The sequence below is a fragment of the Hordeum vulgare genome, chromosome 4H (assembly GCF_904849725.1).
Source record: "Hordeum vulgare subsp. vulgare chromosome 4H, MorexV3_pseudomolecules_assembly, whole genome shotgun sequence".
NCBI classification, from domain to species: Eukaryota; Viridiplantae; Streptophyta; class Magnoliopsida; order Poales; family Poaceae; genus Hordeum; species Hordeum vulgare.
The window spans coordinates 94,099,562-94,124,205 of NC_058521.1; the positions used below are offsets into that span (position 1 = coordinate 94,099,562).

At 40.8% G+C, this 24,644-nt stretch overlaps 1 protein-coding gene across 1 annotated transcript; it reads left to right on the forward strand.

Annotated features, from left to right (window-relative positions):
• Positions 1-1,021: 1,021 nt before the first annotated feature.
• On the forward strand, positions 1,022-5,573 carry LOC123447996 (cytochrome b-c1 complex subunit 6-1, mitochondrial). Its single transcript, XM_045124754.1, has 4 exons — positions 1,022-1,149; positions 4,176-4,260; positions 5,153-5,242; positions 5,349-5,573. Coding segments are annotated over exons 1-4 (210 nt in total). The 5' UTR covers positions 1,022-1,147; the 3' UTR covers positions 5,382-5,573.
• The last annotated feature ends 19,071 nt before the right edge of the window (positions 5,574-24,644 follow it).

Sequence of the window (24,644 nt, forward strand, 5' to 3'; positions counted from 1 at the left end):
AATTATCAAACATTTTTTGAAAATAATCAAACAAATTTTGAAGTTCTTTTTTTGGAATTTCTGAATAAAATTATAAAATTATGAACATTTTTCGAGTTGTGAACAAATTTTGAAACTATGAACATTTTTCCAATTGTGAACAAATTTTGAAACATGAATAGATTTAAAATTCGTGAGAAAAAATATAATTTCTTTCGAATTGCGAACAAAATTTGAAACCATGAACATTTTTTGAATTGCGAACAAATTTTCAAACATGAACAAATTTTGAATTCATGAACAAAATTATAAAATAATGAACATTTTTTGTATTGTGAATTTTTTTGAAAATAAAACATTTTTCGTATTGTGATTTTTTTTTGAAACGTGAACAAATTTCATATTCATGAAGAAAATTATCAAATTGTGAATATTTTTCGAATTGTGAACAAATTTTGAAACAATGAACATTTTTCAAATTGTGAACAAAATTTAAAACACGAATAAAATTACAAAATTGTAAACATTTTTCGAATTTTGAACAAATTTGAAAACTATAAACATTTTTCCAATTATGAACAAATTTTGAAACCAGGAACATTTTTTAAGTTTTGAACATATATTTTTTTTAAATATTGAAAAAGTTCTGAAACTATGAACATTTGTTAAAAAATAATATTGACAAAAATAAAAGATATAAAACATAAAAATAAAAAGGAAAGAAAAATAATAAAAAGCAGGAGAGAAAAGGAAAAACGAAAAACCGAAAAAACGAAAAAAATATCATATGAAAACCGAAAAACCAGTTCAGGGAACCTTCTAAAAGTTTTCTAAAATCAGTAAAAACTGCCTGAAACTCTAGACGGTTCCAAAACCGAAAGCTTTGAAACGCTAAACGGGCCGATTCGTTGCGTCCCTGCTCAAAACGTCGACAGTTTGATGCAAGAAACGGCAAATAGCATTTTCGCCACACCCACCCCCAACGCCACCCACCCACGCACCGAGGCCCCAGCCCACCCTCGTTGTTTTACTCCCGTGGTCCACGAACCATTCCCAAAATTTCCCCACCCTCGAACCCTAACTTTCGACCAGCCTCTCGCTCCAGATCCCCTCCCCTCCCCTCCCCTCGCCAGGAGCAGAACCCACCCGCTCGGACCGCGTAATCGCCATGTGGGTACTCCTCCATCCCTGAGCCTTCATCTCCTTCCCAGTTGGTTGCTCGGTAGCGCCTGAATATCGTTTGCCTGCTTCCCGCGATCCGTGCGCTGCGTGTCCTTTATGCGTGTAGCTGCATTGATTCTGGTTGTTTCCTTTCGATCGAAGCTATATCGACGGAGCTACGGATTTGCGCCAGAAATCCAGCGGCTTGGGGTATGGTCTGGTTGGTCTCTGCTGGGTCACGGCTTGGGGTATGGTCTGGTTGGTCTCTGTTGGGTCACGGCTTGGAAATCATCTGGAATGGGGAGGAACAAAGTTGCTTTGAGGTCTTGGGGGTTGAATGTGAGCTGGATTGTTGGCCGGTGCGTGTGGGCAGCTGGATGCTTGCTTTCGCTTGGAGAATCGGGAGCTCGATGCTATCTTCTGTAATGTGTGGTGTGACAGCTGTGCTATACAATCTGCTGCAACTGGATCTACTAATGGAAATGTGTATTCATCTGCTAGTGCCTTGTAGGATCTAAACCAGTGTGCTGCGATAATTTGACTGCTACCTTATTGAAGGGGTTAAGATGCATTTGAATGAAATCCCATTCTCAAACGTATAATTGGGGTGTCTTAGAGCATCTCTAGCCCATCCCCAAAAGCTAAATGTGGGGCGATTTTTTGTTTGTTTGGGGAATTAACGCCCATCTAGGCCATCCCCATTTCCTTTAGCCCCCCCCCCCCCCCCCCCCCCCAAATAGGTTTTCATCCCCGTAAAGTTTCCCTCTACCCCATATTTGCTATGGGAGAGGCGCACTCCTCAGTAAAAATGAGGAATACCGAATACTGCTTCATCTCGGCGGAGGCCTGCAGGTTGGATGGGATCTTGCACACCGTCACCATGGCGTCGCTTTAGGCCTTGGCCTCCACCGAGGACTTCCCCTTCAGCTTCAGCTTGCGGAGCTCCCTCTTGACGCAGCCCAGCTCTTGCGATACCTCACCTTACTGGGCGTACGAGGTCTCCTCGACGACGTTCTTTCGTGTCCTGGCCATACACATTGCTTGCAGCCCTGTCCTCTAGGAAAGTAGGAAGTCGCTTTGGCTTTGGCCTTGGTCTGGTTCATTTGGCGCTCCAGCTCTTTTGCCATGGCTCGTCCTCCCAATAGCTCTGACTCCGTGCTGGCTCGCTCGTTATCCACAGATGCCTTGCGTTTGTTCAGCTTGTCCATGTCGGATTTTGCTAGTTGTTTCATTTCAGAGGATTGGTTCTACATGCAACAAGGTAGATATGAACTACAATTAAACAGTACTGGTAGCTACTTGATCACAAGACACAGGGAAGATATGTCAATTCATCCATGAATTTTGGAATTGAAAGAGTACCTCTTGAGTTAGAACATGCTTCTTGGGCAGCTTGCTCGCCTTGAGCTTCACCGCCTTGCGGTACTCCTTAAATCAGGACAGTGTCCGCTGCGCGTTGTAACGATGGAAATTACCACAACATGACTCTTGCATTGTAGGTGTTCGATGAATTGCGCAAGCCAAATGTGTGCAAACTGAGCTTTTGGTCGATTGAGTTTGGGGGATGTGCTAGATGAAAAAAAGTTTAATCCTGCAAAATATGGGGAATTAAAGGATGGGAATTAACTTATGGGGGATGGGCTAGAGATGCCTCTTATATTCTTTTCGTTTAAGCACACTGCTGTCTCCCAGGTGTTTCATCTTGGAGACCTCTTAATCTTGATTAATGCATCTGATGGAAGATATGGTGTTCCAGGGATTGGTAGGAGGATATAATACCTGACCCTCAGATGCATTAATGTTCCATCTGCAGCTCTTTTATGCATGTTATGTTATTATGAAGTACTAAGTGTTTTGTGCTTCTATTTTACATGGCTGCCTTGTGCTTGGTTTAGAAAGATTAAAGCTGTATATAAGTATCTGCATTGTTTATCTCACTAGATTGAGGTAGCATCAGATTTCGCACCAAGAATCCAGCGGGTTAGTGTATAGGATGAATACTCTCTCGTCGATGGTGGGTTACAAATTCAAATCAAGGAAGGACAAGAACAAGCTTACTTGGTTGTCCTGGGGGTTCAGTGTGCCCTATACCTGTTGATTATTAGAACTACACAGCTAAGATAACTGCATAATAGATGGATGGTTTCTGGCATGGTGGGCAGCTTGATGTTTGTTTTCTTGGAGAATCAAGAGTTCGATGCTATCTTCTACAGTGTAGGGATATAGTCGTGCTGTACAATCTGCTCCAACTTCATCAACAATTGGAAATGTGTACGCTGCTAGTATTTTGACTGTTGTAATCTCTAAACTAGTGCATTGTACTCCCTCCGTTCCTAAATATAAGACCTTTTAGAGATTTGAATATGGACTACATACGGAGTAAAATGAATGAATGTGTACTCTAAAATATGTCTATATACATCCATATGTACTTTATATTGGAAACTCTAAAAGGTCTTATATTTAGGAACGGAGGGAGTAGTTCACACTGCATGTCTGCATGGATATTTTGAGATGAGAATCCCTTTCTTACTATATATTCAAGGGTTAAGGTGCATTTGACTTACCCTATCTTATCTGGAATTGGGCTTGTGTCATATTTTTTTTAGCATAGCATGGTTCCTGGGTGTTCATCTTTGGTGATGCCTTTGTGTTGTTACAGATCTTCTGATGTAAAAGATGACGTTCCAGGGATAGGTAGGGGAAAATAACCAGACTAGAATAGAACAAAATGTCTCCTGCCAGCTACCTGCGTACATAGTGCATTTTATCCCGGCCGTAGCTCTTTATGTTGATTATGTACTCCCTCCGATCCATATTACTTGTCGCTGAAACGGATGTATCTAGATGTATTTCAGTGCTAGATACATCCGTTTGAGCGACAACTAATATGGAACGGAGGGAGTTGTTATTAGATGTCTGACTTATGGTTTCATACCAGAAAAGGCCATGGGTTGCACCATTCATAAAAGGTTATGAAACAGTCCATTTCATTCTCTGAACTTTCGTTGTTTTCTATTGTTGTTTTATCTCAGGGCGGATGAGGAACCTGTTGATCCCAAGAAGTATCTTGAGGAGCGGTGCAAGCCACAGTGTGTAAAGCCGCTGTATGAGTATGAGGTGTGCTCTTACTTTCTTTTGTTGTAACACCCACTTAATTTTGATGGGGTAATTTAATGTGACAGTATTGCTATTTCTATTAGTATTGAAGTTCTGAGAATGATGCTCTTCGGTCAGCATAATTATGAAACTATTTGGCCATGTGAATGTGCGAGTTTTGGCTGTTATTCAAGTTTGCCACCATGTTTCCAGCATCTTCTTGGGCTGCATTAGAGTTATCCTTGGAAGTTTTTCCGGTGTGATATTCATGGTAGTTTTGTATTGAAACTCTATATGAATTATCCAGCTCAAATATCGCCCTCCACATCCTAAGAAAAGTTGCATAGCTCAATTTTGTTACTCCGTCTTCTGTAGTAGTGAACTGTTCAATTGTTTCAATGAAAGTTAAATAATACCCCCTCCATATCAAAATATAAGACGTTTTTGTAGGCTTGTACTCCATCCGTTCCTAAATATAAGTCTTTTTAGAGATTTCACTAGGGGACTACATACGGAGCAAAATGAGTGAATCTACACTCTAAAGTATGTCTATATACATCCGTATGTAGTCCCCTAGTGAAACATCTAAAAAGACTTACATTTAGAAACGGAGGTAGTAGATTGGTACTAGCACTTTGAAGGATTCATATAATCCTCTATTCCTCTATGATGCTGTTTCCAACACACAGTATATTCGGTAACTGATCAGAACTACTATTATTTACTCTGTTGGAACAACACAAATGTCTGACTTAAATTGTGAGGTTGAGAACCATTTGGATCTTCATTGACTTAGTAATGTTCTTCTTCATACTCAATTTGATTTTTCATCACCATACTGTTTCATTTATGTCAACACGATACTCCTATGTGATTACCTCTCCAACCTGTGTGGTGGCTTTATGATGCACAGAAATGTATCAAGAGAGTTGAGGCCGATGATACCGGGCACAAGCACTGCACTGGGCAATATTTTGACTATTGGTCATGCATCGATAAATGTGTAAGTACTTCCTCTCAAGTCAGAGATGGATTATTGTTCAAAAAAACGGCTATAAGAAAGCACTGCCAAGATTGAAAATAACATGCCTCGTATTATGCATCTGCAGGTAGCACCAAAGCTCTTCGAAAAGCTGAAATGATATTGGGGTGCTACTTTCAGTGAGTGAGCCTGGTCATTGGCCAGAACCTTGTTCAAGTTGAAATATTTGACTGAGTCTGCAAATTGTCCTGTGACTGTGTTTTGATTTCATGAACTTGTAATAAGAGCAACTATCTCGACACTGTTTGCAAGCAATGATTTATATGTGGCTAAGCACTGATGACAACTATAACAATTTGATGTCTGTCGATTGCCGTTCTGGTACTAAACATTTTTTCTCATCGAGATCATATCCAATGCAAATGAACAAGATTTCAACAACACATAGCTAAGAACTATGCATGCACCTTGTTATGACCCATGAATTGGAGGTGATTTCTGGTTATAAAAAACTTTTGAGGAATATCTTCTATAAATGTTTGAATCAAATATTTTGCTTGTAAAATTACATGAAAAGAAACAACACTTTGCAAGAAAACCTAGGTTAATGCTTACAGATCTTTAATTTGTCTTCCGGCCTAGAGGGCAAACATATTCATTTTACTGTACTCCATCTATTCTAGAATATAATGTATTAAAAAATTTGCAAGTCAAACTTTTCTATGTTTGGCCATGTGTATCAACATATACAATACCAAATAATTTAAATATGAAGAAATATTTCATACTCCCTCTGTCTCAAAATAACTGACTTAACTTTGTACTAGCTCTAGTATAAAATTATACTAAGCTTAAGACACTTATTTTGAAACAAAGGGAGTAATAATGATACTAATTTTGTATTGTATGTGCATATATTTTTTCTATAAATATTGTCAATGTAGAAACATTTCACTTTTGGAAATGGTTTACCTTGTATTTTTGGAACATAGGGAATATGTGCTCATGGGGCATGTGCCCTCCAAGAATAGCAAAATTGTTGTATTGTAGTCGTTTTTGTCCATGTTATACGATGTTTTTTTCTTCTAAATGTAAGTGCTGCCGAGAACCAACCATTTTGCTTGCATAATGAGAAGGGTTGTGCCTCCAGCTCACCATGGATCAACTATAGGCATGTGCTAATGCGATTATTCTTTATGTGGAAGACGCGTTCTCGTCAATAACGATGCACATGTGCTTTGTGATGATTTCATCAATTTTGAAACTTTGTGACTCCATTTTCCAGTAGAATTTGTGTGTGTCTACATTGTACTCGGTGTTTCTTAAAAGAGACTCTTAATTGTTGATGGTGTGACATTATCATCAAGTAGAAATGGACAACCACATTGATCAACAAGACCTCAGATCGATCTAGTGCGTTCATACGAAAAAAGTAGTGTATGTGAGTTCTAAGAGAAGTGACATTTACATATATGGCCATGCATTTGTAACATGGACGGAAGATACAATGATAATGAATGATCGGTTGTAATGACGTGAGGGGAGGGGGGAGGGGTGATAGTGGGAGTCCTATTTTTAATGATTTTGTTGTTAATGATGAGAATGCCAGTCTTTTAGGTGTAAAGTAGAGAGTGAGAGAACAAAGTCACCAGATAAATCCCAAAGTTCAAGTCAACAACATGTGTTTGTTGGAGAGACTTTAACTTGTTGGAGAGGCCTTAACGTAGTTATGAAGTCACTTAGACTTCACCTTCTCCTCGAGTCAATTTGTTGAGGAGCTTGCCCGAGACACTCTTGGTCGATCTTGAGGTGATCCATGGTCCTTCACATACTTACTTGAGGCAAATCCACATGATGGAAGTTCCCAAACGAGCATAGCTATCTCAGAGATGCCAAATCTCCAAGAGTAATGGATCAAGGCCTCTACGCTCCAATATGCTTGTTCTCGATGCTCAACCTCTCCCCTCTCTCTAAGATTTTCCTCTCTTAAGATGAGACTCAAGAAAAGAAGAAGCTTGCACACGAGTGTGGGATTAGGGTTTTTTAGGGGGGACATCATGAAAGAGCCATTAGGCTTCATGATTCAATTCTTGGAAGCACTATAGGTGGGACAGAACAACTAGAACTCAAATATGTTGTCAGTGCTAAGGCTTCATATGCACAATGGACAAAGGCTTCACTCACAACCAACAGTTCATGATAGGGAGAAGATCACACCGACATGAGTTACTCCATACGACCATTTCTAGACTCACATCCCATTAATGATGACTTGAGTTGATGCTTCCAAGTTTTGAAACACTGCTCAACAAAACACTATCGCGACCCGTACACACCGGATACAACCGATGACCCATACACACTGGATACAAACCGGTGACTCGGGCATTTAAAACACGCCCAAGTCCAGAATAAGACTATAATACCACAAAACAAGGCTTGACAACATAAAGAATAAGCTCATCTCGAAGGCACTAGTTGCATAAACACAGCATCACTAGTTTCTAACATGTCACACCTATGGAACCCTAAACTGTAGGGTTCCCTAACTCCAAAAATGGAGCATTCTCACTAGCACTGATTCCAAGACTAGTTGTATCAATATGGATGCTCAACAAGACTCTGGCAACGTACTTGTGCTAAGCCCCCTCACAACACACGCCAATCTAGTCGTATTTTCCGCCTCTCAACCGTTGGATATCGGTTTCATCTGACAACTAAAATTCAGGGTTATTCAGACCCTATATAGAGGTATAAAAGTAGTTTTCTAGATATCTAAACTCTGGAATTGCTTTGAATGAAGGATTGAAATGTAATGCCATCTTTAATACAACAAGAGTGAACGATTGTTTGATTATGCATAAGAAATATGTAGGAGTCTTTCCAATAAGGTTAGATTCAATGGAGAATTCTCTATTAAACTTAGAAAAACTAATCTTAAGGAAGAAACCAATTATTTGGAGCCTACATGAATAAAACAAGTCATGTAGCAAAAGAGATTCACACGAAATAAAAATCTCAAAGGATTAGAACCCTCTGGGTCCTCTGATTTAGGGCCTATTTGATCTGCCGAATTCTCAAAATACAAAAATATATATGTAGAAAAACACATGATTGAAGTGTAATGTACCCTTGAATCATATAAGAATAGAGAAGTACATGGATTTGGATAAAATAGTGCTTGACGACTTCTACTCCCGTAGGAGTTGTTGGATTCCCCGAAGAGGAAAGAAGATGTAGCACGACAACATATAGTACTCCCCCGAGTTATGATCAGATTATTCATTGAAATTAATTGAGCCTTTTCTGAACTTTATTATGCATGATTGTTATATTTTTGTATTTCTATCTGATCTATCCGTTTGGTTTGGCCGACTAGATTGATTTATCTTCACTGGGGAGGTGCTTTTATAATGGGTTCAATCTTGCGGTTTTCTCATCCAGTGATAGTAGGGGTAGCGAGGCACATATTTGTGTTGTTGCCATTAAGGCTAAAACAACGGGGTTTATTCATATCGATTGGGTTTACTTTGTCTACATCATACCATCTTGCTTAAAGCATTACTCTATTTGTCATGAACTTAATACCTAGAAAGGCAAGTATAAAAGCACTCTCGAAATGGAGTAATAGTAGTAGATGCATAATCATTTTGGTCTACTTGTCAGGAACGTGATGCCTATATACATGATCATTGACATGAATAACATCTTAACTACACGCTTTTCTACCAATTGCCCAACAGTTATTTGTTTACCCACCATATGCTATGTGTTCGAGAGAGAAGCCTCTAGTGAAAACTATGCCCCCCGGGTCTACTTAATCATAATACTAAAAACCAAAAATACTTTCCGCAATTTATTTGCTTTATTTTTTTACTTTCCTTTTGTATTTTGTGCATTCGTCCCTTTTGTCACTGGAAAAGATCACCACAAGATTGAATCCACTACTATGCACCTCTCCCTGTGAAGAACTACGCATCTATCTTGGTCAAAGAAGCCTCATAGATCAGAAATCATACATAGCTATAGAACTACACGTGAAAGAGACTTGAAGAATTAATATAAATCAATGTATAAGCTGATTGTAAATCCACAATTCATCTGATCCCAACAAACACACCACAAGAATTATATTGTATTGGTCTCACAGGAGATATTGTATTGAAGATCAGAGAGAGAGAGAGAGATAGATAGATAGATAGATAGATAGAGATAGAGAGAGAGAGGAGGGATGGAGGGAGGGAGGGAGAGAAAATATGTATAGATAGATCTTATCTGACCTGCTCTAGCCTTCAGGTTGTGTCATAGGTCATACGGGTCCTCACGTTGTATTGGCTCTTTCCTTCTTCTATGGGGGGGGGGGGGGGTTCGGGTCGATCTTTGGCTTCTCTAGCCGTCTTGTCCCGTCCTCGAGGGGGGCGGTCTGACTGGTTGTCCTTAGTGCGCCTGGGGGTTGCGGGCTCAAAGGCCTCATCGAGTTGTGTCAGCAAATGTCAGTGCGGGTAACTTTTGTTTTGATCAAACCGTTCATTGCCGTACCCTTCTTCGAGTGCTAGGACTTTCGTCCATCTACCGTTAAGGGTGTCTTGTTCGGCTTTTATCTGCTTCTGTTTCTTCTTCAGGCTTTGGGCGGTGGCTATAAGTTGCCGCTTGAACCACTCTTGATCCAGTGGGTCCTCGGGGACAATGAAATCCTCGTCTCCGATACTATCCTCCTCTTTGGAGAGATGAAGATAGTTGCTGTCTTCAGAGTCATTGAGGTCCTCGGGGTTATCCTGATCCTCGCGCCCCTCCGAGTCATCGAGTTGCTGTTCGGGGGTAACGGCTCGACGAGGTCTTCCAGATTGTCTAGGATATCATTTTCTCCGGTGCCCGTGTTGCTTTCTCTACCCTTGCGCCCCTTGGATCGTTTGCATTGACGTCGGTGTTTGGGTGGCTCGTCGCCGGGCTTGTCGTCGTTCTTTCTGGGGGTGCCGTCGTCGCTCTACCCTGTGGTATCGTCGCCCTTATCGGCAGGCGTGTCCACCATATAGACATCATAGGTGGAGGTGGTTGCCCGCCATCCAGTGGTGGGAGGGGAGTGGCGTCGGCATCTTTGTCCAGATCCTCGGCCTCCTTGAAGGCGTAGTCCAACATATTGGTTAAATCTTTGATAGTGGCTATCAAGTGAGTGGTGGGTGGGACATAAAATTCCCTGTGGCCCGCCTCACGACCGATCCGAGCATAGTTCGAGGACGGCGTCCATAATGTTCATTGTCTGGTTCCGGACCAACGTCTCGTTCAACAACGAGAGGTCAGCTCGACTAGTCTTCTTAATTCTTGCGGAGTTGATCTCCGGCATGTCAGCACAACGAGCATGCTCGGCCAATGTTGACCCCTAGTCTTCGGAAGCTTTAATCAGATCCGAGCTCAAAACTTAATCTGAGGTAAGACTCAACCCGGTGACGGGGTCAGACAGGAGGCTCGAAGTTAAAGCTTCGAGATTTCCAGGCTCATCAGGCAAGGCCGAGAGCCCCGTAAGGACCAGATTGCCTCGTACATTGATACGTCTCTAACGTATCTACTTTTCCAAACACTTTTGCTCTAATTTTGGACTCTAATTTGCATGATTTAAATGGAACTAACCCAGACTAACGCTGTTTTCAGCAAAACTACCTTGGTGTTATTTTTGTGCAGAAATAAAAGTTCTCGGAATCGAACAAAACTTTTTTTAAATTATTTTTGGGATTTATAAGAATTTATGGAGCGAAGACATGCGGGATAGGAAGTGCGAGGGGGCCACAAGCCATCAGGCGGCCCCCAGGCCACGACCAGATAGCTTGTGGGGCTCTCGAGGCTCCTCCGACCCTAATTCCAGTCCTATAAATTCATATTCGTCGAGAAAAAAATCAAAGAGAAGTTTTCATCGAGTTTTACAAGATGGAGCCGCCGCCACCTCCCGTTCTTCCTCTTGAGGGCTGATCTGGAGTCTGTTTGTGGCTCCGGAGAGGGCGATTAATCGCCGTCATCATCACCAACCCTTCTCCATCAACACCACCATGATGCTCACCATCGGGAGTGAGTAATTACTTTGTAGGCTTGTTGGACAACAGTGTGATTGGATGAAATTGATCATGTAATTGAGTTAAGTTTGACATGGCTTGATCCCTAGTATCCACTATGTTGTGAGATTGATGTTAATATGACTTTGCTATGCTTAATGCTTGTCACTAAGGCCCGAGTTGCATGATTTCATATCTGAACCTATTATGTTTTCATGAATATAAGAGTGAGTTGGATCCTATCTTGCAAGTTATCGTTACATATTATGTGTCTTGATCCGCATACCCCAAGGTGACAATAATTGGGATTCTTTCCGATGATTGTCGTAGTTTGAGGAGTTCATGTATTCACTAAGTGTCAATGCTTTGTTCTGGTTCTCTATTAAAAGGAGGCCTTAATATCCCTTAGTTTCCAATAGGACCCCGCTTCCATGGGAGCGTAGGACAAAAGATGTCATCAAGTTCTTATTGCAAGCACGTTTGACTATATACGGAATACATGCCTACATTATATTGATGAATTGGAGCTAGTTCTGTGTCGCCCTAGTGCGTAACTATTATATGATCAATGTCATCTAAATCATTATTCACTGCTGATCCACATGCCTACACGTTACATACATTGAATCTTGCTAAGTTACTATTGTTGTTGCTACTATCACACCTACTACTAAATTGCTACTACTACTAATGTTACCAAAATTGATGTTATCCCTGTTACTATTACTACTATCACTTGGTGTGCTATTAAATATTTTCTGCAGAAGGATATCAAGTGCGATTAAATTGACAACTCAACTATTACGACCAATAAATATTCTTTGTCTCCCCTTCTGTCGAATCAATTAATTAGGGTGAAATACTACCCGTGAAGATTGTTGCGACCCCCTACACTTGTGGGTTATCAAGACCTTTTTCTAGCACCGCTACCGGGCAACATAGCTCTATTTATTGTGTTGACTGGAGGATATTCAATTGTATTATGAAGAATTTGAAATATAATCAAACCAAGATCGTTCCCTCTCACACGAGAGGAGGTAAGGAACCACCATCTAGCTCTGCTTTTGATTCACCCACTGTTTTGAATCGACTTGTTAAACCGCCACCTATTGCTAGACCTTATATGCCATATGAATTTGATGATGCTACTTCTGAAATTAATGATGATACTATGGCTACACATGATGAATCTGAAACTGTGCCACTAGGAGAATTACTTGATGCTCATATTGCTAGAGCCAATGAACTTGAAAATGCTGAAACCGATGAATACTTTGAATTACTTGCTACACCTCGTCCACCTAATAGATATGAATTAACTTATGTACTTGAAGGTTATGTTATGGATGGTGAGGTAGCCAGGGACTTTCTTGCTTGTAATGATAGAGATGATTTGAAGAAATTACTAGGTAAACTAAAAGAAAAATCTATGATGGAGAAAATGAAATATGATCCTAAATTTTCCACTTCTCCTATACTTGTTATTGATAAAGATTATGAATTTGCTATAGACCCTGAACTGATTCCTATAGTGGAATCTAATCCTTTCCATGGCTATGAAAATGAAACTGTGGTAGAACACCTTATGAAACTAAATGATATTGTTGCCTTGTTTACCAATGTTGAAAATATACGATACTATTATATCCTTAAGCTCTTTCCTTTCTCGTTGAAAGGCGAGGCCAACGAATGTGTCCTTTCTCTTTCTCTTGGATGCATGCGTACTGCCCAAGATATGTTCTATCACTTTTCTAAAAATATTTTCCCGCTCATAAGAAACAAGCTACCTTAGAGGAAATATTTAACTTTGCTCAAATTAAAGAAGAGAATCTCCCTCAAGCTTGGGGGAGGCTTCTCCAGTTACTAAAAGCTTTGCCTGATTGTTCACTTAAGAAAAATGAAATTCTGGATATCTTTTATAATGGACTAACATACCCTTGTAGGGATTTCCTAAATAGTTGTGTTGGTTGTGTTTTCAGAGAAAGAACCATTGAACAAGCCGAGACTATTAAATAATATGCTGCAAAATGATGATGATTGGTCACTCCATGAACTACCACATGAACCTATCCAAAAGAAGAGGGGTAAGAAAAATAAAATTCTGGATATGTTTTATAATGGACTAACATACCCTTGTATTGATTTCCTAGATAGTTGTGTTGGTTGTATTTTCACGGAAAGAACCGTTGAACAAGCCGAGAAGCTATTAAATAATATGCTGCAAAATGTTGATGATTGGGCACTCCCTGAACTACCACCTGAACCTATCCAAAAGAAGAGAGGTATTATATTTCTCAGTCCTGAAGATATGCAAAAAGAAAAAAGAACTATGAAGGAGAAAGGTATTCAAATTGAGGATATTAAAAAGTTGCCACCGATCGAAGAAATACATAGACTTGATATTCTGACACATGTAGTAGAGGTAAAATCTCTCTGTTCCTTTAATGAGAATGATATACCTTATGCTAAGACTTCTCATCAATGCATGGATGAATTTGATAATTACATTGTTAAGCAAGAGCACTTCAATAACTATGTTAAGAGTCAATTGAGGATTAATGACATGATGATGAATCATTTGAGTGACTTGATGTTTAGAATTGCTAATGATGTGAAAGGTCTAGGTAGACATGTCTCTATGGTTCACACCCAACTAGATCAAGTAGCTAAGTCACAAAATGATTTGCTTACCGAGATGAATAATATTAATGATCATGCTATTAGAGTAGTGACTACAGGAGGTAGAATGACTCAGGAACCTCTTTATTCTGAAGGTCACCCTGGAAGAATTAAATGAATGATGATACACGTAGTACTTCTAAGAAGAAAAAGAAAAGAAAAATGATAGGACTTTGCATGCCCCTAGCGAACCTGATATAGAAAAACCTGTAGAGAATCACCATGATGTTTCTATTTCTGATGCGAAGACAGAATCTGGTAGTGAACATGCACCTAGTGATAACGAAAATGAAAGTGAGAATAATAGGGTGCGTGTAGATGTTCCACCTAAAAGTAATAAAGAACATGAAAATGATATAGAAATTGAACCTATTGAGGGTCTTGATAACCCACCTCCTAAGAATAAGCATTATGATAAGAGAGACTTCGTCGCTAGAAAACATGGTACGTAAGGAAAGAGAACCATGGGTTCAAAAACCTATGCCATTCCCTCAAAAGTCTTCTAAAAGTAGGGATGATGAAGATTTTGGACGCCTTACTGAAATGATTAGACCTGTCTTTTTGCGCACTCGCTTGACTGATATATTGAAAATGCGTCTGTATGCTAAGTATATGAAGGATATTATTACCAACAAAAGAAAGATACTTGTAACTTAAATTGCCACCATGCTTGCTAATTATTCTTTTGATGGTGGAGTACCTAAGAAGTTGGGAGATCCTGGTATCCCCACTATACCTTGCCCCATTAAGAAAAAATATATTAAAAATGTTTTATGTGATCTAGGAGCCGGTGTGAGTGTTATGCATTTTTCTCTTTATAAAAGACTTGAATTGAAAAAACTTACACCCACTGACACATCATTGCAAATGGCTGATAGATCCACTTCTCTACCTATTTGAATTTGAGAGGATGTTCCCATTGTTATTGCAAATGTTACTATCTTAATAAACTTTTTTATTCTTGATATGCCCGAGGATGACAATATGTCGATCATCCTTGGCAGACCCTTTTTAAATACTGCAGGGGCTGTTATTGATTGCAACAAAAGCAAGGTTACCTTCAATGTCAATGGAATGCAACATACCATGCATTTTCCGAAGAAGAAAATTTTGATGAATAATATTAATGTTATTGAGCCTTGTGGCATGGTCATCATCGGATATTTTCAAATCCCTCTACCTACTGCCAAGAAAAAGAATTATTATAATCTTGTTGCTAGGGAGATGCAAATCCCCATTGAGGCAATCTAGTTTCATATGAAATTACTTCGGTTTCATGTTAATCAGAATCGGTTATTAATAAGACTTGATCAACCTTATTAATGGATCCTCTTTGAAGGACAAGTGATTGATGAATTTAGTTTTCACATCTCTTTGTACCCCAAGTTTATTTATTATTATTTTAGCTTTATAAAAATAAAATGCCATGGATTTCCTGTTTTCTGAGTTGTCCGTGCACTAGAAAATGACCAAAAAAGTAAAAAGTCTCAGATCGCCACAAAACTTTAATACGATTTTTTCTGGATTAAATAATAACTTTTGGAATAAAAAGTGTAGAGGGAGGTGCAACTATCAGCCACAAGCCAATAGGCAGCACCCCTAGGGCCGCGACGTGATAGCTTGTGTGGCCCACTGCCCCCTACCTTATCTCTTTAGGTCACTTCGTCTCCTACCTCCAGAATTTTTTTCCTACCAATCTCTTTCCCATGTTCTTCCCTTAGAAACTAAAATTTTGATCTATGTGCTCTGGTCTCCATTTCTGAAACTGTTTTGAGGGAATTTCTCATTGATGTGTGACTCCTTCATCCCTCCAATTAGTTTTTGCTTTAGAAGTTTATATCTTGCTTAAATGGCTTCACTTGGTGTTGTATAATATGAACTTGCACGTTGAAATCTTTGAGTTCCAAGTAGCATGAATGCTTGATATAGCCTCTAAGCACCCATATGAGTAGTTGCTATCAATCTTGCAAGGTTTTATTGACATAATTTTTGTGGCCCAAAAATTTCAGAAATTGTGTGTCGGAAAATGAATTTCCTAAGGATATGTTCCTCAAGGAAAGGTTCTTCAAGTTGGAGTCCTAAGGGAGTTGCAGGAAGGACTCTTGATAGCGTCCTCAGCATTTCTCGCAACACAGAAGTTTGGCCGTGTGAATGGCCACATACACCGTACAGGAGTGAAGCTGGTTTCATTGAAGAATTCATGCAATTTATTACGAATGCCGAGCTGGCCAACATCCTCATAGATAAGTGTGACCAATACTACCTCCTCACTAATTCCTTCATTTAAAACTTTTATTTCATAAACACTCATGATGCTCCCATCGTACGCTTTAATCTATATGCCACAACTCATGAATTGCCTCTAGACCGATTTTGTGAATATGCTTGCTCTCCTGTGATGGGGAAGTGCGTGACTCTAAGCCCGAGGAATTCGAGAATTCCCTCCTCACCTTAAATCTGGGGGAAACTAGGGGAGTGTGAAACGCTAGAACCACTAGTCTGCATGTTCCTTCTATGCACTATTTCTCTCTATTCAAAGGAAAATGCATAATTGCTATGGAGCAGGGCGGTGGTCTCAATGCCCCGACCCTTGCTATTTTGCACCGTCCACTTTATTGTGATAACACTTACAACTTAGGAGCTATTGTTGCACGTCGCTTGCATCTTAACCGAACTAGAGGCAGGATTCAATGTGGTATATACGCCACACACCTGACTAAGAGTTTTGAAGTAGCTATACATCCCACTGATTATTTATTTCCCCACGTTCATATTGACCACCAATCGATGATAGAACATCATTTCACCCATGAAACTGATATACCGTAAGGCATTCATTACACTTTAGTATTGAGTGAGGTTACTGGTGATATTATTGTGTTGCATGTGCCGTCCTTGTTTAATTATCATGCGAGAGGACATAATTGCATACCGTAATGAGTGATACGTCTCCGTCGTATCTACTTTTCCGAACTCTTTTGCCCTTGTTTTGGACTCTAATTTGCATGATTTGAATGGAACTAACCCGGACTAACGCTGTTTTCAGCAGAATTGCCATGGTGTTGTTTTTGTGGAGAAATAAAAGTTCTCGGAATGTCCTAAAAATTTACGGAGATTTTTTCTGGAATAAAAGAAAAATACCTGCACAAAGATCCACCGGAGGAGGTGGACCAGTGGACCACAAGCCCACAGGCCGCGGCCACCCCCTTGGCCGCGCCGTGAGGGCTTGTGGGGCCCACGTGGCACCACCGCCCCCAAACTCAGCTCTGCTTATTCCGTCTCGCCCGGAAAAAAAATCAGAGAGAAGGCTTCATCACGTTTTGCAATACAGAGGCGCCGCCACATCCTGTTCTTCATCTGGAGGGCAGATCTGGAGTCCGTTTTGGGCTCCGGAGAGGGGAAATCGTCGCCATCGTCATCATCAACCTTTCTCCATCGACAATTCCATGATGCTCTTCATCGTTCGTGAGTAATCTCATCGTAGGCTTGCTGCACGGTGATGAGTTAGATGAGATCTATCATGTCATCGAGTTAGTTCTTGACGGGGATTGATCCCTAGTATCCACTATGTTCTAGATTGATGTTGCTACTACTTGGCTATGCTTAATGCTTGTCACTAGGGCCCGAGTGCCATGATTTCAGATCTGAACCTATTATGTTGTCGCCAATATATGTGTGTTTTAGATCCTATATTGCAAGTTGTAGTCACCTACTACGTGTTATGACCTGGCAACGCCGGAGTGACAATAGCCGGAACCACTCCCGGAGATGACCATAGTATGAGGAGTTCATGTATTCACCGCGTGTTAATGCGTTGGTCCGGTTCTTTATTAAAAGGAGAACCTTAATATCCCGTAGTTTCCATTAGGACCCCGCTGCCACGGGAGGGATGGACAATAGATGTCATGCAAGTTCTTTTCCCTAAGCACGTATGACTACATACGGAATACATGCTTACATTAGATTGACGAACGGGAGCTAGTTACATATCTCTCTGTATTATAGCTGTTACATGATGAATCACATCCGTCACACTCATCCATCACCGATCCACTGCCTACGAGTCTTTTACTACTGGTCCTCGCTACGTTACTTTGTCTAGGCTTGTCCCTTGCTACAAAAGGGATTGGGCCACTTTGCTGCTACTGTTGCTACTGCTGCTACTTCTGCTCCTTGCTACTTCACTGTTACTTGTTGCAAGATCCTTTTCCAACACTATTGCCGGGGAAGAATAGTTACTCGCTCACGTGCAATCTACTGGCGCCATTGATACAACAGTTAGGAATAGTCTGCCGTCAACAGATCGTTTCTAGCACCATTGCTATCATACTACTTTGCTATTGATACTTTGCTTGAGACACTAATCTTTCAAGTGTGGTTGAATCTGACAAACTCAGTTGCTAATACTTGAGAATATTCTTTCGCTTCCCCTTGAGCGAACCAACAAATTTGGGTTGAATACTCTACCCTCGAAAACTGTTGCGATCCCCTATACTTGTGGGTTATCAAGACCTTTTTCTGGCACCGTTGCCGGGGATGCACAACTATATTCTCTGAGTCACTTGGGATTGACTTCTGCTGGTCACTATGAGGAATTCGAAAGATCCAAGAACTGAAATCTTGCCTTCCACTACGAGGACAGGTAAGGAACTGCCATCTAGCTCTGCACTTGATTCACCTTCAGTTTTGAGTAAGTTTGCGACATCACCTCCTGCTAGAAATCTTGATATGTCGCCTGTGCTTGATGATGCTACTTCTGCTGCCCATGATGCTATGCTTGATACTATGCCTGATGATGCTATGCTAGATACTGTGCCTGATGATGCTATGCTAGATACTATGCCTGCTATGCCTGATACTGCTTTGCCACTAGGGCCCTTGATGCACATATTGCTAGAGTAGCTGCTAGATGTGATGATACTTCTGAAACTGCTGATACTATTGAAGTAGAACCTGCTACTATGCCTGAATTGCCTGATACACGCTATGTTATGGAGGGAGAGATAGGTGAGGATTTTCTTGCGTGTAAGGATAGCTATGATGTTGAGAAACTACTGCGCAAGTGGAAAGAAAAATCTCTGAACGCTAGGATGAAATACGACCCGAAGTTTGCCACTTCGCCTATCTTTGTGACCGATAAGGATTATGAATTCTCTGTCGACCCTGAGTTAATCACTCTAGTCGAATCTGATCCTTTTCACGGTTATGAGTCTGAAACGGTTGTAGCCCATCTTACCAAACTGCACGATTTAGCCACCCTATTCACTAGTGAGGAAAAGATCCGCCACTACTATATGCTCAAGCTGTTTCCTTTCTCGCTAAAGGATGATGCTAAGACCTGGTTCACTTCTCTTGCTCCTGGTTGTGTGCGTAGCCCCCAGGATATGGTCTACTACTTCTCTGAAAAATATTTCCCTGCCCATAAGAAGCAAGCTGCCTTGCAGGAAATATACAACTTTGCTCAAGCTGAAGAAGAGAGTCTCCCACAAGCTTGGGGAGGATCATCCAGCTACTAAATGCTTTGCCTGATCACCCTCTTGAGAAGAATGAAATACTTGATATCTTCTACCTAGATAGTTGTGCCGGTAGTGTTTTTAGGGAACGAACCGTAGAACAAGCTGAGGTTCTATTGAATAACATCTTGTGCAATGAGAATGCTTGGACTATACCACCTCCTAAGCCAACTACAAAGAAAAGATGTATTCTATTCCCCAGTCCTGAAGATATGCAAGAAGCCAAGAAATCTATGCGAGAGAAAGGCATTAAATCTGAAGATGTCAAAAATCTACCACCTATCGAAGAAATCCATGGTCTCGATAACCCGATACACGTAGTAGAAGTAAATTCTCTGCGTAGGTTTGATGAGAGTGATATTCCTTTTGATAAACCTGCTAGCCTATGCATGGATGAATTTGATAACTTTGTTGCCAAACAACAGAGTTTCAATGATTATGTTAGCAGACATTTGGAAAAGAATGCTCGTATGCTTAGTCATTTAAGTGCTTGTGTGGACAGAAATGTCAATGATCTTAAACTTCCGAGTAAACATGCCTCTATGGTTACTACTCAGGTAGAACAAGTACTTAAAGCTCAAAATGACTTTCTCAATGAGTTGAATGACAATTCCGTCAGAGTCGTCACTAGAGGTGGTAGAATGACCCAAGAACCTTTGTATCCTGAGGGTCATCCGAAGAGAATTGAACAAGATTCTCAAGGAGTTAGCACTAATGCACCTAGTCATCCTAGAAAGAAGAAGAAAGATGATAGGGATGTGCCCACTAGCAACCATGTTGCTGCTACACCTGAGAGTCCAAACGATGCCTCTGTCTCTGATGCTGAAACACAATCTGGTGATGAACATGAGCCTAATGATAATATCAATAGTGATGTTCATGTTGATGCTCAACCTAGCAATGAAAAGGATGTGGAGATTGAACCTGATCTTGATAACCCACAACCTAAGAATAGAAGATACGATAAGAATGACTTCGCTGCTAGGAAGCACGGTAAAGAAAGGGAACCATGGGTTCAGAAACCTATGCCCTTTCCTCCCAAACCATCCAAGAAAAAGGATGATGAGGATTTTGAGCGCTTTGTTGAAATGATCAGACCTGTGTTTCTGCAAATGCGTTTGACTGATATGCTCAAAATGTCTCCGTATGCTAAGTTCATGAAAGACATTGTGACTAATAAGAGGAGGATACCTGATCTTGAGATCTCCGCCATGCTCGCTAATTACACTTTCAAGGTGGAACTCCAAAGAAACTAGGTGATCCCGGTGTGCCCACTATACCTTGCTCCATTAAAGTCAACTACGTTAGAACTGCGTTGTGTGACCTTGGAGCCAGTGTTAGTGTTATGCCTCTCTCTATTTATGGTAGGCTTGAACTAGATAAGTTGACACCCACTGAAATCTCTCTGCAAATGGCCGACAAATCAACTGCTTTCCCTATCGGCATTTGCGAGGATGTGCCTGTTGTGGTTGCTAACACCACTATCTTAATAGACTTTGTTATCTTGGATATTCTCGAGGACGATGCCATGGCTGTCATCCTCGGAAGACTCTTTTCAAACACCGAAGGGGCTGTTATAGATTGCAACAAAGGCAATGCCACTTTCCATGTCAACGGTAATGAGCATACGATGCACTTTCCGAAGAAACAATATCGAGTACATTGCATCAATGCTATTGAAAAAACTTCATCGATTCTTATTGGGAGCTTTGAATGCCCTATTCCTCGTGTCAAGATGAAGTATGATTTGCTTGTTGGGGAGATACACATCCCCATTGAGGTGACCTAGTGACTATTAAAAAATTCTCCGTTCTCTTTTGCGATTCGAAAAGGTTTGTCGAGGAGATTTGATCAACCCCATTGACGGATTTCTTTCGATGACCATGAGATGGATGAATCAAGGAGTCACAAACCTCTGTTCCAAGCTTTCACTTTAGGTTGCTTAGAAGAAAAATGATAGATTTAGTCTAGTTTTCCCTGTTTTCTGTTTTAGCGTCCGGTAGAAAAGTACCCCGAAAATAAAAGTTCTCCGAACGCTGTGAAAATCAAGTATGATTTTTTCTGGATTTTTTGAAAAATTATGAGAAGAAGAGTTTGTCTGGGGCCCACACCAGTGGGCCACAAGCCCTAGGGGCGCGGGCACCCCCCTGGCCGCGCCACCTAGGCTTGTGGGGCCCACAGGCACCCCTCCACTCATTCTTGCTCTCATCTGGTTCTCCTACCTCCAAAAAAAATCGTTTCGCAACTCAAACCCGTGTTATTGCTCCTCTTGCTGGGATTTTCGATCTCTTTGCTCAAATCACCATTCTCCGAATTGTTTTGGGGAAATTACTCCTTGGTAAGTGACTCCTCCATTGGTCCAATTAGTTTTTGCTCTAGTGCCTTATACTCCACGTATTTTTGCTGCCTTGGTGACCATGTTCTTGAGCTTTGCATGCTGATTCTAGCTGGTCCCAAGTAGTTTTGATGCGTAATATGGTCTCTAGGCACTTGTGGGAGTAGTTGCTACGAGTTTAGTTGAACCTTGTTCACCTTTCCTTTGGGTCACTGAAAATTTCAAAAAAGGAAGATGTTCAGGAGAAACTTTCATGGTGGTTCCTGAAGCAAGAGAGGTCCCCGTCTTGCGATTCGGGAGCCTAATCCTTACCAACCAAGGGACGCGCAGGTACAACCATGTGAATGGACTTCTGATGAATTTAGGATTGAGGTAGGCTTCAAAGATGAGTTTGATGCACTTGTTCGCAACGTCGGACTCGAAGAATTCATCTCCGATAAATGTGAACAGTATGTTGCTCTCACTGCCTCTTTTGTTCGTAGATTCAAATTTTCAGCTCGCCGTGAGCCATCGGTACTGTTTGATCTCTATGATAAATCGTATACCATGGATTTGGAGGATTTCAATAGAATTTGCAAAATACCTACTTGGGGTAGCCTCAATGATCCTCCTAAAATCTTCGATTAGAGATTTTTCTCTGGTATTACGGTTGGAGAAACTAGAGACATTACGCAAGCTACCATGGGGAGCATTCATTTTCCTACCTTGCATTACTTTGCCCTCTTCATAGGCAGATGCATTAATGGCAAGATTGAACATTGTCACCTCTGCGCACCCGACCTTAGTATCCTTAAGAGCACAGTGACGGGTGACAAAAGCTTCGACATGGGAGCTATTATAGCAAGGAGGCTGAATAAGAATGCTATTGAAGGGGATTTCTTTGGTGGGATCTATGCCACTCGCATAGCAAATTTTCTTGGAGTACCCATCCGCGAAGGAGATCCCCCGCTCCATACAGCTTTCCTTGACCGCGTCGCTTTGACACGCTACCAGTTCCTTGAGAGGGATGATGAATCCCTCCTATACCATTTGATATTTAACCGACAGCGTGTTTTCCATATTACCCTTCCTGCTCCTGCCTTCTTTGACTTTCAGGTAAAACAGAGATATTACATAACCAGAGGAGAGGCAGAGGAGTATGAGAGGGAGTCAAAGGCTGCTCGTCTCCGTGAGGCAGCTATTCAGGCAGTGGCTGCAGCGCTCCCGTATAACCCCCATTATGATTTTGGGTTTCGTCAGGACCATCCTTGGGAGTAGACCAACTTAGGCCAAAAGCCTAAGCTTGGGGGAGTACGTGTTCTCACCGACTTTACATTCTTGCTTATGCTTTTACTTTGTTCGTCGGTGTTCACACTTTGCCACTATATCATCCATGCTAGTTTGTTTTCTTTTTCTCATTTTCTTTTCGTGTGTCTGTCTAGTTTGAGAAAAACCAAAAAGATTTTCTTTTTCTTCTTTTGCTTGTTGGGGGCTTTCCCGTGTAGATAGTTTTCTTTTTATTTGGGTCAAGGTAGAAGATATTGGTTACAATGTTTAGTGGCTCTTGCATGCATACCTGTTTAGCTTTCAAAGAGCCATATTACTTTGTCTTCTCCTTTGTGTTTGCCTACAGATTCCAGCTTTAGTCCAATGCACGAGCACGCTTATTATTGTTCACATCGTTCGGTCGTGCAAGTGAAAGGAAATAATGACGATATATGATGAAGTGACTCAGCCTGGAAAAGCTGGTATGAACTCGATCTATTTTGTTTTTGTAAATATGACCAGCTCATCATGCCTGATTCAGCTTTGTTGTGAGAGAAACATGTTTGCAATGACAACTTAGATATCATAGTTGCTTATGCCATGCTTACCTAGCTAGGAGCTTATAATGGTTTGTCTTGGTTGCCCACATGAATGTTGAGATGACTATGATGTAGTATGATAGGATGGTATCCTCCTTTGAATGATTCAAGTGGCTTGACTTGGCGCATGTTCACGCATGTAGTTGAAACAAAATCAACATAGCCTCTATGATGTTCATGTTCATGGTGATTTATGTCCTAGTCATGCTTGCACTCAATGTTAGGTACTCTCAATGCATTTTGATGACTGTTGTCGCTCTCTAGTTGGTCGCTTCCCAGTCTTTTGCTAGCCTTCACTTGTACTAAGCGGGAATACTCCTTGTGCTCCACTTCCGTAAACCCAAAGTTGTGCCTTATGAGTCCACCATACCTACCTATATGCGCTATCTACCCACCGTTTGTCACAACCCTAGCTTTCATTTGTTTGCCAAGCATTCATGCATGCATCATAAAAACTTTGATGTTTAAATAGGAAGTGATCAAACCCCCAATGTTTTGAAAAATTGTCAAGAAGGCAATAAAAATTAATACCTTAAAAGGAACCAGGAAAATGTTCCAAATACTTGGCAAAATAGTGACATAAAGTAAATTTGTCAAACCAAAATTCTAGGTCACAGGAACTTTTTGAAAAGGATTTTGAGTTGACTAAATAGCTATTTGAAATGGAATTATTTTGATTCCTTCTATTTTAAAGTTTCAAAAATGTTGAAACTTTTATGTGGCATTGGATATTATTGTCTCTGTCACATAATAACATTTTTGGGTTTTATATTTGGTCAAACAATTTATTTTAAATCCTAAAAGTAAATACCAGAAAGAAATGAAAGAGAAATGAAAAAAACCCACAAAGAAGCTTACGTGTCGCCACCTCCTGGCCCAGCCCACCAGGAGGGCCTCTCCCTATCGTCTTCCTCCTCCTCCTAGAAGGCAGGGGAGAAGGTGAGCACGACATCTCACCTCGCCACCTCCTGCTCGCGTGGAGCCCCCTCCTGCCTCCACCGCGCCAGCACG